At 36.1% G+C, this 15,317-nt stretch overlaps 1 protein-coding gene and 1 long non-coding RNA gene across 4 annotated transcripts in view; one reads left to right on the top strand and one right to left on the bottom strand.

The window, feature by feature from the left end:
- The window catches only part of USP32 (ubiquitin specific peptidase 32), a 242,916-nt gene that overhangs the window by 145,171 nt on the left and 82,428 nt on the right, over nucleotides 1–15,317 (top strand). For all 3 annotated transcript variants that reach the window (XM_043583859.1, XM_043583858.1, XM_043583860.1), the window contains 5 exons: nucleotides 5,172–5,303; nucleotides 7,310–7,417; nucleotides 8,696–8,811; nucleotides 10,021–10,083; nucleotides 12,485–12,568. In XM_043583859.1, coding sequence (XP_043439794.1) covers nucleotides 5,172–5,303; nucleotides 7,310–7,417; nucleotides 8,696–8,811; nucleotides 10,021–10,083; nucleotides 12,485–12,568 — 503 coding nt within the window. The remainder of the gene's footprint in view (nucleotides 1–5,171; nucleotides 5,304–7,309; nucleotides 7,418–8,695; nucleotides 8,812–10,020; nucleotides 10,084–12,484; nucleotides 12,569–15,317) is intronic.
- The window catches only part of LOC122485282, a 124,558-nt gene that overhangs the window by 91,615 nt on the left and 17,626 nt on the right, over nucleotides 1–15,317 (bottom strand). The window lies entirely within an intron of this gene.

Below are 15,317 nucleotides of genomic sequence, written 5' to 3'. Positions count from 1 at the left end.
TTCATAAAAGTTTCGTTTATATCTTAAAGTTTACTTTTAGATTTTTTTTTTTTTTTGGCGGGGGACAGAGAGAGACAGAGCATGAACGGGGGAGGGGCAGAGAGAGAGGGAGACACAGAATCGGAAACAGGCTCCAGGCTCCGAGCCATCAGCCCAGAGCCTGACGTGGGGCTCGAACTCACGGACCGCGAGATCGTGACCTGGCTGAAGTCGGACGCTTAACCGACTGCGCCACCCAGGCGCCCCTAGATATTTGTTTCTTGTGGGGAATTGCTATTTTTGTGTTTTTTGTCTTTTATATTTTCTTACATGCTATTAATGTTATATAAGAAAAGCATGGATATTTGTATATGTATTTTGTATCCTTATAGATTTTTAAACCCAATTATAATTTGTAAAAAACTGAGATTTTTGATATGCATTCTGCTTTACACAAAGAATAACCTTGCTTCTTCTTTTCTAATATTGTACTTTCATATTTATATCTTATTGTACTGGTGAGAATTTTCAGATTCATGTTAAATGCTAATTGAAGGGTTCTGCTTTAGGTTGGGAAGTATAGAAGGGTATAAAAGGCTTTTACTTCCACTGTAATAACATGAAATCACTACATAGACGAAACAATCATACTCTTCTTTAAAGCCATTGCATGCAGGGGCACCTGAGTGGTTCAGTCAGTTAAATGTCCAACTTTGACTCAGGTTACCATTCATAGGTTGGGGCCCTACATCAGGCTCTGTGCTGACAGCTTGGAGCTTGGAGCCTGCTTCTGTGTCTCCCTCTCATGCCTTCCCCTGCTGTGTGCATACTTGTCTCTCTCTCTCTCTCTCTCTCTCTCTCTCTCTCTCTCTTTCAAAAATAAACTAAAAAAAAAAAAAAAAAAATAATAATAAAGCCATTGCATTCAAAGAAATCTTAGGAAAAAAAAAAAAAAGAGGGTGCCCAGTTGGCTCAGTCGATTAAACATCTGACTCTTGATTTTACCTCAGGTCACAATCTCAAGGTATGTGAGTTTGAGCCCCACATCGGGCTCTGTGCTGGTGGCACAGAGCCTGCTTAGGATTCTGTCCCCTCTCTACCCCTCACCTGCTTGCTCTCTATAAGTAAATAAAATCAATATTAATAAATAAATGAAAATAAACTTTAAAAAAAAAAAGAAAAGAAAAGAAAGTGAAACTCCAGAGAGACAAAGCCCTTCCTAGGTGATCAAGGGTATATAGGGTGTTTTCAAATCTCAGGCCAGATGCTGAGGTTGGGAGTAAGGCTGGCAGGGGAGTGAGCCTGCCTGAGGACAGGTTGTGCTGGAATGAAGAAAAAGTAGCCAAACTTTTGAGAAACCTGTTTCAGATTTGAATCTGAAGGAACCCTACGTACAAAGATAATTTTTGCCACCCAGTTCTCTCAGGTGGAAATCTTGCTGATTGGGGGCAGGCTGAGAAGTCAAAAGAGATCTCTTGATTTTACAGTTTTATGGCCTAACAATTTTAAAATCTCAGACTCTTGAAGGGTCACAGTCTCAAGGCTCTTTGGTCCCTAGGTGCTGTCATTTTGTGTAGTCTCAGTTTTGAAGTCTTGCAGTCATGCACTTTCAAGGTCTAACACAGAGATTGGCAAAACCTTTTCTTAAAAAAGGCAGATAGTAAATATTTCAGACTTGTGGGCCATATGTCTGTTTATCACAATTACTCAACTTTGCCATTGTAATACGTTAGCAGCCATAAATTATATATGTTAGTAAATGGTGTGGCTGTGCTTTAATAAAACACTATTTATGTGAACATGCATGCAGCCTCCAGGCTGGAGTTTATGGACCCCTAGTTTCAAAAGCCAGCAGTTTCTGGGTTCTCTTGAATAGAAATCTGAACTCAGTTTTCAAAGCATTTGAACTGAAGAAAAACTTAGTCTAACCAAAGCTGCCATCAAGCTCCTATCCAAAATCTGGTATGGTCAGTGATATCCGCCCCATGGAAGTTTAAAGACTGGGCATTTCCTGTTTTCAACATTCCTTTGTACAGATAGATAGATAGATAGATAGATAGATAGATAGATAGATAGATAACTGATTGCTATCTGGTATTCAGTCTGAAGAACATCCTTTAATATTCCTTTTGATGCAGTTCTGCTGTTGATGAATTCTTCGAGCTTTGGTCTGTCCAAAAAGTTCTTCATCCCCCCTCCCCTTTTTTGAAGGATATTTGCATAGGATATAGAATATGAAAATAACAGGGTTTTTTTTTCTTTCAACATTTCCCCCCCATTGTTTTGTTTTCTGGCTTTCTTTTCTCTTTTCTCTTTTCTTTTCTTTTCTTTTCTTTTCTTTCTTTTCTTTTCTTTTCTTTTCTTTTCTTTTCTTTTCTTTTCTTTCAACTTTTTATTTATTTTGAGTGGGGGAGAGTCAGAAAGAAAAGGAGAGAAAATCCCAAGCAGGTGCTGTCAGCACAGAGCTTGACATGGGGCTCAACCCCTTGAACTGTTGAGATTATGACTTGAGCTGAAACTAAGAGTCAGACACTTAACTGACTGAGCCATGCAAGCACCCCTGGCTCCCTTGTTTCTGAAGGGAAATCATTGCTTATCATAGTTCCCTTGTTTGTAGTAGGTTTTGCTTCTGTTTTTTGCTGCTTTAAATTTTTTCTATTAGCAATTTGATTGTGACTTGCCTTGGTTTGGTTTTCTTTGAATTTTTCTTGCACAGAATTTATTGAACTTTGGTATCTGTGGAATTATAGGTTTCATCAAATTTGGGGGAATTTTCAACTGTTATTAGTTCAGATATTTTCTGCCTTCCCTTTCTGGGACCCCATGCATGTTATGCTGTTTGATACTACAGTAAGGTTCTAATATTTCACTTTTTTTCTCTCCTTATGCTTCCATTTGGATAGTTTTTGTTGCTTGGTCTTCAAATTCACTGATCTTTCCTTTGTAGTTTTTAAATTGCTGTGAAATTCTCTAGTGAATTTTTTTATTTCAAATATTTGTATTCATCAAAATAACAGTTGGTGGGCACCTGGGTGACTCAGTCAATTGAACTTTGGACTCTTGGTTTCACCTCAGATCATGATCTCACAGTTTCAAGAGATCAAGCCCCACATCGGGCTCTGTGCTGTCAGCACGGAGCCTGCTTGTGATTCTCTCTCCCTCTTTGCCCCCACCTCACTTGTGCACATGCACACACATGCAGACTCCTGTGCTCTCTCTCAAAATAAATAAACATATTTTTAAAAAACTATCAGTTGGGGGATGCCTGGGTAGCCTGGTTGGACATCTGACTTCAGCTCTGTCATGATCTCTCGGTACGTGGGTTCAAGCCCTGCCTCGGGCTCTGTGCTGACAGCTCAGAGCCTAGAGCCTGCTTCAGATTCTGTGTCTTCCTATCTCTGCCCCTCCCCTGCTCGCGCTCTGTCTCTCTCTCAAAACTAAATTTAAAAAAACATTTAAAAAATTGTAAAAAATAAGTAGAAAGTATCAGTTGGTGCTTTTTTAGTTCCCCCCCTTTTCCCCTCAACGTAGTCATGGTTTTCCTTAAATTCTTGAGCTGTTTCCAATAGATATTTTAAAGCCTTGTCTGCTAATTCCAAATTCTCTGTTATTTCTATAGGTTTTTGTATTGACTAATTTTTTCCTGATTTTGGATCACTTTTTCCTGCTTGTGTCATATTTTTTTGGATGCTAGACATTATGAATGTTATGGCTAAGTGGATTCTTCCTTTAAAAGGAATTTGTTTTCTTTTGATAGGCCGGTAAATTACTTGTGGATCAGCTTGGCATTTTCAAGGATTTTTTTAAAAGCTTTATTAGGGTGGCGTGCCTGGGTGACTCAGTCCATTAAGCATTTGACTTTGGCTCAGGTCACGATTTCATGGTTCTCGGGTTCAAGCCCAGTGTTGGGCTCTGTGCTGATAGCTCAGAGCCTGGAGCCTGCTTCAGATTGTGTGTCTCTCCTCCCTCTGCCCCTCCCCTGCTTGTGCTTTGTCTCTCTGTCTCTCAAAAATAAATAAACATAAAAAATATTTTTTTTAAAGCTTTATTAAGTCTGAAGTAGCATTTACTCTAGAGTTTTTTCCCTTCTAATTAAGTGTGACCTTCTTAATCTACTCCCTGTGTTCAAGAAAGTGTCTCTACTCTGGCTAGCCAAAACTTAGGTATCTCCTAGCCCAGCCTCGAATGAATTTCACTATATACATACATAGCTTACTATTCTGCCAAAACTCAACAAGAGTCCTATGCAGATTTCTGGAGTTCTTTCTTTGTATAACTCTTTCCTCTCCAGTATTCTGCTTTGCAAATTTCGGCTATCTTAACCTCCCAGAACTACAACTTCTCTGTTTAACTCAGCGAAATCTCTCACTGCTTAGGTTCCTCCAATCTTGCCAAGGTCTGGAAGGTGATTGCAGGCAAAAAGCCAGGGCACTGGAAGGACTCACTTTGTTTGCTTTCTAAATCTTACTTCTTTGCATGGGGGGGGGGGGGGGGGGGGGCGGGGGGGGCGGGGAACAGCACATGGAAAATGTAACTGTGGTTGGAGCATATCTGTAATTTTTTAGTCTACTTTCTGATGTATGAGGGGTGAAAGACATTCATGTTTTCATGATGCACCTATTATTTATCACATTGTAAATCCTATCCTACCTCATCTGTCATTTATTGACTTTTGTCATTTATAGCATCTTTTTCATATTCTTTTTTATTTATTTAATAAGTATTGAATGTGTAAGTAGTTACCATATCGACAGGATGAATCAGACATGGATCCTGCTGTTAGGATGTTTACAGTGTAACCAGGAGCGAATATGTATATAAAATCTTTATCCAAGATAGAAGTTGAAAATTATGAAAAGGGAATATAGATAAAAGTGGTATAGGAAGCCAAAAAGAAATGTCTCAGTTGTTTATTATTTTACATGTTGGGTTTAAGCAGCCTACTTAACGGAAATTGTGAACATTTTTTCCTGATTTTTAAAGCCACTTTTATATTAATTCAGATTTAATTCTCATGCCATTTTAGATATAACGTATTTGTCTTCCAGAGTTTTGTTTTAGGTAATTATTATTTTTAACAATTGAATCAGAAAATTAGTAAAATATATCCTTGGAAGTTATGTGATCAGGATGAACTAACTGCCCAGAAGAGAAGTCTGAGGTTTTATAATGTTATTTGATTTGACTCTCAGTGGAAGAATCAGACATCATTGATCTGGAGAAACGCTATTGGTTGCTAAAGGCTCAATCCCGGACTGGACGATTTGATTTAGAGACATTTGGCCCATTGGTTTCACCACCCATTCGTCCATCTCTAAGTGAAGGTAGGTCTGTTTTCTACAAATGGCAAACACACCTGAGTCCATCTCTTATTTCTAACCATTACATCCATCTTAACTCTAAAATGCCATAATGTTGTAAGTTTGCAAATTTCTTGCAAATAGCATTGTTTAATGGAAAAAAAAACAAAACAAAAAGGGGAATGAAGATGGTAGTCTTGAGCTTCCTATTCTACCTGTGTAACCTTTCATAAATCAGGTTAGCTCTCTCTGCACATGAATATCCTCAAATATAAAATGGGTTTGACTAAGTTAGTCACTGTATTCCAATGAAGTGTCTTAGCCTATGGTGCATAGAATAGGGTGGTGGCCACTGTGTGGGTAAAGCTCCAGGTTTCCACCCATAAGTCTACCTCTTTCTCACCTCAAGTGCCTCTACTATTTTTCTTCTGCATAAGAAGGTTCCACTGCTATATCCTTCCCCCTACCAAAAAAGATTTAAAAATTACTAGCCTGGAATATCTCTGAGGTTCTTGCTGCTCTAAACTTTTCATTGCTATAACTTTTTTTTTTAATTAGGAATACAAAGAATAATTGTGGATAATATCATAAAAATCATATTTGGGATCTGAATATTTGGGTTGTGTTCTTTTTTTTTTTTAATTTTTTTTTTCAATGTTTATTTATTTTGGGGACAGAGAGACAGAGCATGAACGGGGGAGGGTCAGAGAGAGAGGGAGACACAGAATCGGAAACAGGCTCCAGGCTCTGAGCCATCAGCCCAGAGCCTGACGCGGGGCTCGAACTCACGGACCGCGAGATCGTGACCTGGCTGAAGTCGGACGCTTAACCGACTGCGCCACCCAGGCGCCCCTGGGTTGTGTTCTTCTTAATTTTTCTTACTTTTGGCAAATCACTTAACCCCATCTGAGCTTTAGTTTTCTACTCTTTAAACTAAGGGCACAGAATTCTTGAAATATAGTCTGTATTCTTCAGATTCCTGGGGTACTTTAGAAGTACTTATTGGGGGAGCCAGGACAGATGGGGATCTGGGCTTTTCCACCTTACTTCAACAGTACAATTGTGTTTTCACCTTTTTAGAATTGCAGGTTGAGAAATCATTTTATTTGAAAACAAAATTATTCCATTTCTATGTTTTACACAAAGTTTGAAAACCAGAGTTGCCTGGTTGCTCAGTGAGTTAAGCATCGACTTATTCTCAGCTCAGGTCTTGATCTCAGAGTCCTGAGTTAAAAAGTTTGAAAACCACAAGATTACAAATTTTCTTTTGTTTTTGATTTTAAGTATTTATTTATGAAACATAAACTACAAAGAAGACTGCAGTACAGAATTTCTTTTGTTTGTAACATGTTTTTCTTTGCTTAATGAAAGAGGTTTTGGGAGCTCATATATTATCTTTAAGTATATAGTTCAGCTTTTCTCCTTTTTTCCTTTTTCTTCTCAGTCTAAGTAAGGATAATAGTAATTTCTGATTATTTTTTCAGTTCTTAATTTTTTTCAATTTATTTTAATTTTTTACATGCCATCATCATTTTTAGCTGTTAAAAGTGATAGAAGATAGAGACAAACAGGCAAATATAACCAAACACAGGATGATAGGAATGTGTTTTCTGCTATGGTCTGTAGTTTTAATTTTAATTATGCCAGGAGAAAAATACTTCCTGAGGCAGTAGGAGCTCCTGATAAACAATTTTTTTTTTAATTTTTTTTTTAACGTTTATTTATTTTTGAGACAGAGAGAGACAGAGATGAACGGGGGAGGGTCAGAGAGAGGGAGACACAGAATCCGAAACAGGCTCCAGGCTCTGAGCTGTCAGCACAGAGCCCGACGTGGGACTCGAACTCACGGACCGCGAGATCGTGACCTGGCTGAAGTCGGACGCTTAACCGACGGCGCCACCCAGGCGCCCCTCAATTTTTTTTTTAATTTGACCAGTTTGTGGGAGTCATGCCTCTTTTCATTAACATGATATTATTAATATTAGGAGACTTGTTGGCTGTGATTTATGGTATCTTTTCCTATTTTACAGGTTTGTTTAATGCTTTTGATGAAAATCGTGACAATCACATAGATTTTAAGGAGATATCTTGTGGGTTATCAGCCTGTTGTAGGGGACCCCTGGCTGAAAGACAAAAATGTAAGTGTGTTAAACTTTGTCCCAAAATTTGCAAACTACACAGAAAGAATTAGCATTCATCTATATAAAATCATCTGTGTATTAAGGCTTGAATTTTTATCACATTGTCAGGTGGGTAAATATTAGTCTCATGTTGAGGTTTTCCTGAGGTCAGTTTAAGGATTCACTCATCTCTTCTTTTTTACTGTGGAGTAGTTTGGGATCTTTTTGATTAATAATGGGATTGATTCCTGATGAATTTGCAGTTCATGACCAATGAACTATATCACTTACAATATATTTGACAGTATTAAGCATTTGGAAAATATATTCTGGTAGTCTATAGAGAATTTTGTGTCTTGCATAATTTAAAGTATAACTCATTTTCTGTCACTTGTATACATTAATATTTTATTAGCAAGATGAAATTTATGATCAAAACATAATTTTATTAAATACTAAAATGGTCTCTTTAACCTAGCTAAAATGTTATTGTAGCATAATTTACAAGCATAAGTATATTACATTGTTAAATCTTAACCAGATATGACAAAATGGAGCAGTTTACATTTAATTGGAACCTAATTGTAATGTATTTACTAGGGTCATCATCACTGTCTTTCTAAAATACAGCTTCACAAACATGAAATAGATACTTAATTTTAAAAATTCAGAATTCTTCCCTGATGATATGCCGTTACTACAGTCTGACTTTATGGTAGATCATTTGTTCCCATTAAAGTTCTAATGTTAAATAAGGAGGCCGAAATTTTGCATCTCAAATGAGGTGAATTATCACCTTAAATTTGTTTTTAACTTTTTTTTTTTTTTTTTTTTTTTTGCTGATGGGCTAACAAGGTAACTATAGTGATTTGTTTGATATTCCATGTAAATGGAATACTTTCAGCACTATAAAAATCAACTTATCAGTTTTAAATATTACAAAGTAATATAAAGGCTTGAATTGCCTCCTCAAAACCTGTGAGATATTGTAATATTTATTGTATAGTAACTCCCCCCCCCCCTTTTTTTAATCAGTTTGCAAGGAATTTAACTCTAAATTTGGGTAAAGCATAGGACTGTAACCCAGGTACTGATTCAGAGAGAGATTTACGAAGAATGCAGGAAGCCCTACAAGTTTAGAGGACTTTAATAACATATTATAGTCTGCTCCAGATGAGAACTTAATCCAAATATACTTGCTTGAGAAACTAATTTTGCTAGGTCAGCGTCTAGTAAAAGGCATTGCACTTCAGAATAGAAAAGTAATTTTCCTCCATAAGAGTTTCTTTTCTTTAGTTTGCTTCAAGGTATTTGATGTTGACCGTGATGGAGTTCTCTCCAGGGTTGAACTGAGAGACATGGTGGTTGCACTTTTAGAGGTGTGGAAGGACAACCGCACTGATGATATACCAGTAAGTTCTGATTGTATACATATTGTTGTATGTAAACTTCCAATAGGAAAGTGGAGTGGAGAATTTAAAAAGAGAGAGAAAAGGATTTGTTATTATTTTGAGTTGCTATATTAATGCTACATACTCAAAATATTCATAGCTGAAGGTACAAAATAGGAAAGAGAATGTGTCTTAGAAAATTTAATAAACTGAACTTATTGTGTAAAGAATGAAACTACAGGAAAATTGTCTTAAATTTTTTTTAAATTTTTTTTTTCAACGTTTATTTATTTTTGGGACAGAGAGAGATAGAGCATGAACGGGGGAGGGGCAGAGAGAGAGGGAGACACAGAATCGGAAACAGGCTCCAGGCTCTGAGCCGTCAGCCCAGAGCCTGACGTGGGGCTCGAACTCACGGACCGCGAGATCGTGACCTGGCTGAAGTCGGACGCTTAACCGACTGCGCCACCCAGGCGCCCCTCTTAATTTTTTTTAAAGGAAACCTAAGAACTTATTAAGGTAATTTAAAAAAATACTTGGGGCACCTAGGTGGCTTAGTTGGTTGAGCGTCTGACTCTTGATTTCTGTTCAGGTCATGATCCCAGGTTCATGGGATCCAACTGAGCATGGAGCCTGCTTCACATTCTCTCTCCCTCTCCCTCCCCACCCCCCCCACATGCACACACTCTCTCAAATAAAAAAAAAAAAAATGTATATTTGACTGATGGTTACTAGAGGGGAGGAGTGTGGGGGAATGGGTTAAATAGATGATGGGGATTAAGGAGGGCACTTGTGGTCATGAGCCCTGGGTGTTGTATGGAAATGTTGAATCACTGTATTGTATACCTGAAATGAATATAACACTGTAAAATAATAATAATATTAAAAAATTTTTAAATAGGAGCGCCTGGGTGGCTCGGTCAGTTAGGCGTCCGACTTCCGCTCAGGTCATGATCTCGCGGTCCGTGGGTTTGAGCCCTGCGTCGGGCTCTGTGCTGACCGCTCAGAGCCTGGAGCCTGTTTCAGATTCTGTGTCTCCCTCTCTCTCTGACCCTCCCCCGTTCATGCTCTCTCTCTGTATCAAAAATTAATAAACGTTAAAAAAAAATTAAAAAAATTTTTAAATAAAAAAATTAACAATACTTGACTAAAATACAGTATTCTGTAGCCATTAAATAATAAAATGTAACTACCCTTTTCTAATTACTCCTTTGGATTTTTTTTTTTAAGGAATTACATACGGATCTATCTGACATTGTAGAAGGCATATTGAATGCACATGACACCACAAAGGTGAGTCTAGCTAGGGCTAGGATAAATTATATTCTTTTCTGAAAATACCATGTACAATGAATTAGGATATATAGCTTATATACATATTTGAATCCCTTCTGCATCACTTCCACCAAGGGTTTATTTGGACCTACAGTTATAGTACCACGAAGTTGTCTCTAAAGATAGTGCATTCCGTCTTTAAACAGCTCCGTTAAGTGTTTATATATATAAACTTATATTTTACAACTAGATGTTTTATAAAAATTAAATAGACATAGCCCTTGACATCTATGGTTTATAATATTTATTTCTTCCATTTTAATAAGTTATAGTAGGGCTAACCTTATATTGAGCAAAAAAAGTCACACAAAAAAGAATACTTACTGTGTGATTCCATTTATGTGAAGCTCAAAAACAGAGGCAAAACTGATAAATGGTGATAGGTATTAGAATAGTGATTTGGGGAATGCATGGATTAATTGGGAAGGACCATAGGATAGCTGGGATGATAGAAATGATTTTTTATCTCAATTTGGGTGATACATATATTCCTAAATTATTTTTTTCTAATAGTATTAATAATGATGTCTCCTGAATTATTTAATAGCAGCCAGGATAATCACGTAATACCAAGAGTAAGCATATACTTAACAAAGAATAAATTCTTCTTATTTATTTATTTTTTTTTAGTTTGACAACATTTATTAGTAAGGATATTATAATAGGTTTATTCCTATAGCTTATGTTACTGTAATGTCTTTGTGTCACCGTGTGAAATTGAAAATAATGCACATATGTGAGGCATATTTGAGTTATTTTGAGCCTTTCCCTTCAAATTTTGACATGTACCAAGTACCAGATTGGTAGGATGTAGACTACAGTAGTATTACAGAGGTTTAGATAAAATAAGTGACATTAGTTTTTTTTTTTCTTTCTTCAATCATGATTCTAGAGGGAATCATCATAGGCTTATTAACTAATGCTCAGTAACAGAGGTGAGTTTTATAGGGCTTGAGCTTTGGCAGTACAGATAGTCTCCCTTGTTTACCTCTCTCTACCAAAAACTAAGGTATCCACTTCTATTTGATATGCGTAGAAACCTGCAACAATTTCTGTTAGAAAATGCCTCATGTAGAGGTACAATTTTTAATACTTTTTTTTCTGAATAATAAATAGTAGGAATTATTGCTGTCTGTTTATGTAAGATGGAGTTTCTACTTCTGGCTCTATTGTAAACTTTAACAAGAAGATAATTTAATTTAGCTGTTCCATCTCCATGTAGCAACAATAATGAAATAGTAACAGTTCAGAATAAAACTTGGACCTTTCAGCCAAACCTATTCGCTGGAGACAGATTATGTCAATATTATGCTTTTTTTTTTTTTATTAAAAAAAAAGCGTAATACTGGATTTGGATTTAGTATTAACATACTAAATTTGGATTTAATATTAACATACTAAGAAGAAGTTGTATTGTGAAAGCTAATAATCATAACTGTAGTAATTGAAAATCTTTTCTTACATGTGGCTAGCATATAATGAAAAGAGAACATATCAATATCATTAAATAATAAAAGCAAAAAACATTATTCATCTAAGATTGATAAGTAATTGTGTGAACACAAGCAGTAAGAAACATTTGGTTATATTGCCTTTGTATGTATATGGAATTTTTTGTACACATTGACACTACAAAAATGCTGCCATTACTCAACTTATAAATTGTTAAATTAGTTTTGGGAAAATCTTATATAGATACTCATTTTTGATATATCAGAAATTTATTATCAAATTCCTTTAAATGTCTAAGAAGTCTGATAATATTGGTAGATATTTCTAAGAAGGTTTTAGAAAATTGTTAGAATGAAAGGACATAATCCAGAGTCTGCTTTTTTGCTTTCAAAAATTAGTAAATAGGTGGCAACTTCAGCTCACGTCATGATCTCATAGTTTGTGAGTTCAAGCCCTGCTTCAGAGCCTGGAGCCTGCTTCGGATTCTGTATCTCCCTCTCTCTCTGCCTGTCCCCTGCTCATGCTCTGTCTCTCAGAAATAGATATTAAAAAAATTTTTTTTTAATTAGTAAATACTCCACTTTATTCAGAACCTTTTGTGGTTTTCCCTAGATAACCCTTGAAGCAGAAGATAATGTGAATTATTTCCCAGGTTATTGGAGGATAAAGCTTGTTGATGATAAATTATCCTCATTACCATTGACTGCTTTGAGAGAGTTTTGTTGCTTTTAAACTTATCCTAGCTGGTCTAGTTTTCAGATGAACATGCAGCATCTACTTTAAGTTATTTGTTTGCTTTAAAATAAAAATGACCAATATACATTTAATAAATCAGATTTTACTCAAATTCAGTAAAAATGAGGACATTCTTTACATGAGATCTTTTTAAACATTGTTTCTCTTTCAGATGGGTCATCTTACTCTAGAAGACTACCAGATTTGGAGCGTGAAAAATGTTCTTGCCAATGAGTTTTTGAATCTCCTTTTCCAGGTAGGTTTGAAGTAAATGACAGGTACAGAGACTAATAGTACCAGTAGTTCTACATCTGTTTCATTGTGTAGTAATAACTGCAACTCAGCTACAAAACCGCATATTATAAAAAGAACTGTAGGGGTGCCTAGAGGTCTCACTTGGTGAAGCATCCGACTCTTGATATCTGCTCAGGTCCTGATCCCATGGTTCGTGAGTTTGAGCCCTGAGGCTGCACTGTTAGTACAGAGCCTGCTTGGTATTCTCCCTATCTCTCCCTTTCTCTCTGCTCCTCCCCTACTTGTGCACTCTCACACGCGTGCTCTCTCTCTCTGAAAATAAATAAATAAACATTTTTAAAAAATTATTTAGGGGCACCTGGGTGGCTCAGTGGGTTAGCGTCCGACTTCGGCTCAGGTCACGATCTCATGGTCCATGAGTTCGAGCCCTGCGTCGGGCTCTGTGCTGACAGCTCAGAGCCTGGAGCCCATTTCAGATTCTGTGTCTCCCTCTCTCTCTGCCCCTCCCCTGTTCATGCTCTGTCTCTCTCTGTCTCAAAAATAAATAAACATTAAAAAAAAAAATTTTTTTTTTAATTATTAAAAAAAAAAACTACATTATCCTGTATACACCTGAAAGATGCTAAGACAGAGGGTGAGAGCCCACCGAAGCATCTCAAAATCATGGGAGATAGGAAAGTAGAATATAGCTGATTATGTATATTTATCTTATAACTCATGATAGATCAGCATGTTAGATGCATAGATAATAATTTAGATTGCAAAAGCCATCATAATTTCTTATTTTTCTTCACTGTTGTCTTTTTTAAAGGTCCTTCCTAATAAGTGAGGCAGTGTGAACAGAAAGATGAATCATAAGTAGGCAGCTGTAGAATTTTCAATGTACACAGTCTCTCCAGTTAGGAGATTATCTTGGCTGCAAGGCTGTTTCTAAATTTTTTAAAAAATTCTTTAGAAGAAACAAGAAAGATTGAAGAAGGAGGAGAGAAAAGGTGCCAGGAATGAACATTAAGTCATAAGGCTTGCCAGATTTCAACTATTTTCCTAGTTGTAGTTCTTCTCTTGCTCCAATTAAAAACAATAATATGGTTTCCATTTTTTATAATTTTTCACAAATATTTACGTTGACTTAATAGTGATATTTTAGATTCCTCTTTTTTTTTTTAAGTTTATTTTGAGAGAGGATGTGAGCGAGCAGGGGAGGGGCAGAGAGAGAGGGAGAGAATCCCAGGCAGGCTTGACACTGTCAGTATAGAGCCTGATACAGGGCTCGATTTCATGAACTGCAAGATCATGACCAGCCAAAATTGAGACAGATGCTTAACCAACTGAGCCACCCAGGTGCCCCTATTTTAGATTCCTCATTTTATTTTTCTTTCCTTATACCCCTGTGAAGGTCAGAAGTTTGTTATGTTTATATCTATCATGTTCTTCTGTTTTATGTAAAGAATAAACATGGCTATGCTAGAATAAATGGAAACTGGTCTCTTCCTGATAGCTAATGACTAATTACACACACACACACACACACACACACACACACACACACGTGCATATACATACACATACATATACGTATATATACACATACACACACACGTGTGTATATATACATACGTGTGTATATATACACACACGCGCGCGCGTGTGTGTATACACACACACACAATCTGATAAGCCTATAATATCCATTTATATCAATCAGTTGTTACACATCAGTTACAATTTTCAGCAGGGATTTTAACTTGATGGCTTTATAAAATATAAACATACAAAAATAATATTAGTCACTACTCCAAACAGAAATGACTTGGTAATATGAAAATTGGTAATATGAAAATTGATCAACTATTTTTATCTCATTTAAAATAATATCCTTATTACTTTATCTCATAACTTTTAGATCACTTAGGCTTATGCCTATATCATCTTGTAGCTATTGCATAGCATAACGTTTTGATTCTTTTGTATTGTCTTTCCTATTTCCTCATTCTTTTTTTTTTCTCATTCTTATCAAGAACTTGCAGTGGCACTATTTTTCTGACTCTAATTTATAAATAACCAAATGCTTGAGATTTGCCTTTGTGTATGTGTGTTTCTAACATTATATTATGAAGAGCTAAAAGGTTTTTCACATGAATACTTATCACCTACATTTTAACATTATATTTTACTGTATTTATTTCATATTCAATATGCTTTTAAAACTATATGTTCACTTAGTATATGAGTAAGAAGACTGTTATGCTAAGTTATGCTAAGTTATATTATGCTATGCTAAGCTTTAATTGTTATCTGTGTCTTAAAATTGGTAGAGTTAGTTGGTAAGTCTAGTGATAAAAGCTTGAATTATACTCTTACTTTATTTGCCAAGATCCCTCTTGGCTGAGTGTTTTAGGTATTTAAGTGTAACATATATAAGTGTTAACAAAATTGGAAAACCATCCCTGTGGTAATATCTTTATTTTCAGTCCTTCTTCATAAACTCAGTGGCCAATATTTTGAAGTATTCTAAACATAATCGGGGTGTTCTGTCTTGTGTATTATCAAAAAGTATCAAATTTTAAAGAGTGTGGTAGGCAGAATAATGCCCACCACAACCACCACGTTATCCATGCCCTAATCCCTAGAACCTGTGCATATGTTATCTTACATGGTAAAAGGGACTTTGTAGATGTATTGGACTAAGGACTCTGAGATAGGGAGATTAGCCTAGCAGATGGGTCTAATTCAAATGAGTCCTTAAAAGT

This window comes from Prionailurus bengalensis, chromosome E1, assembly GCF_016509475.1.
Source record: "Prionailurus bengalensis isolate Pbe53 chromosome E1, Fcat_Pben_1.1_paternal_pri, whole genome shotgun sequence".
Lineage (NCBI taxonomy): Eukaryota > Metazoa > Chordata > Mammalia > Carnivora > Felidae > Prionailurus > Prionailurus bengalensis.
Note: the sequence above shows the minus strand (reverse complement) of the source record. Positions and strands in the feature narration are given on the sequence as shown.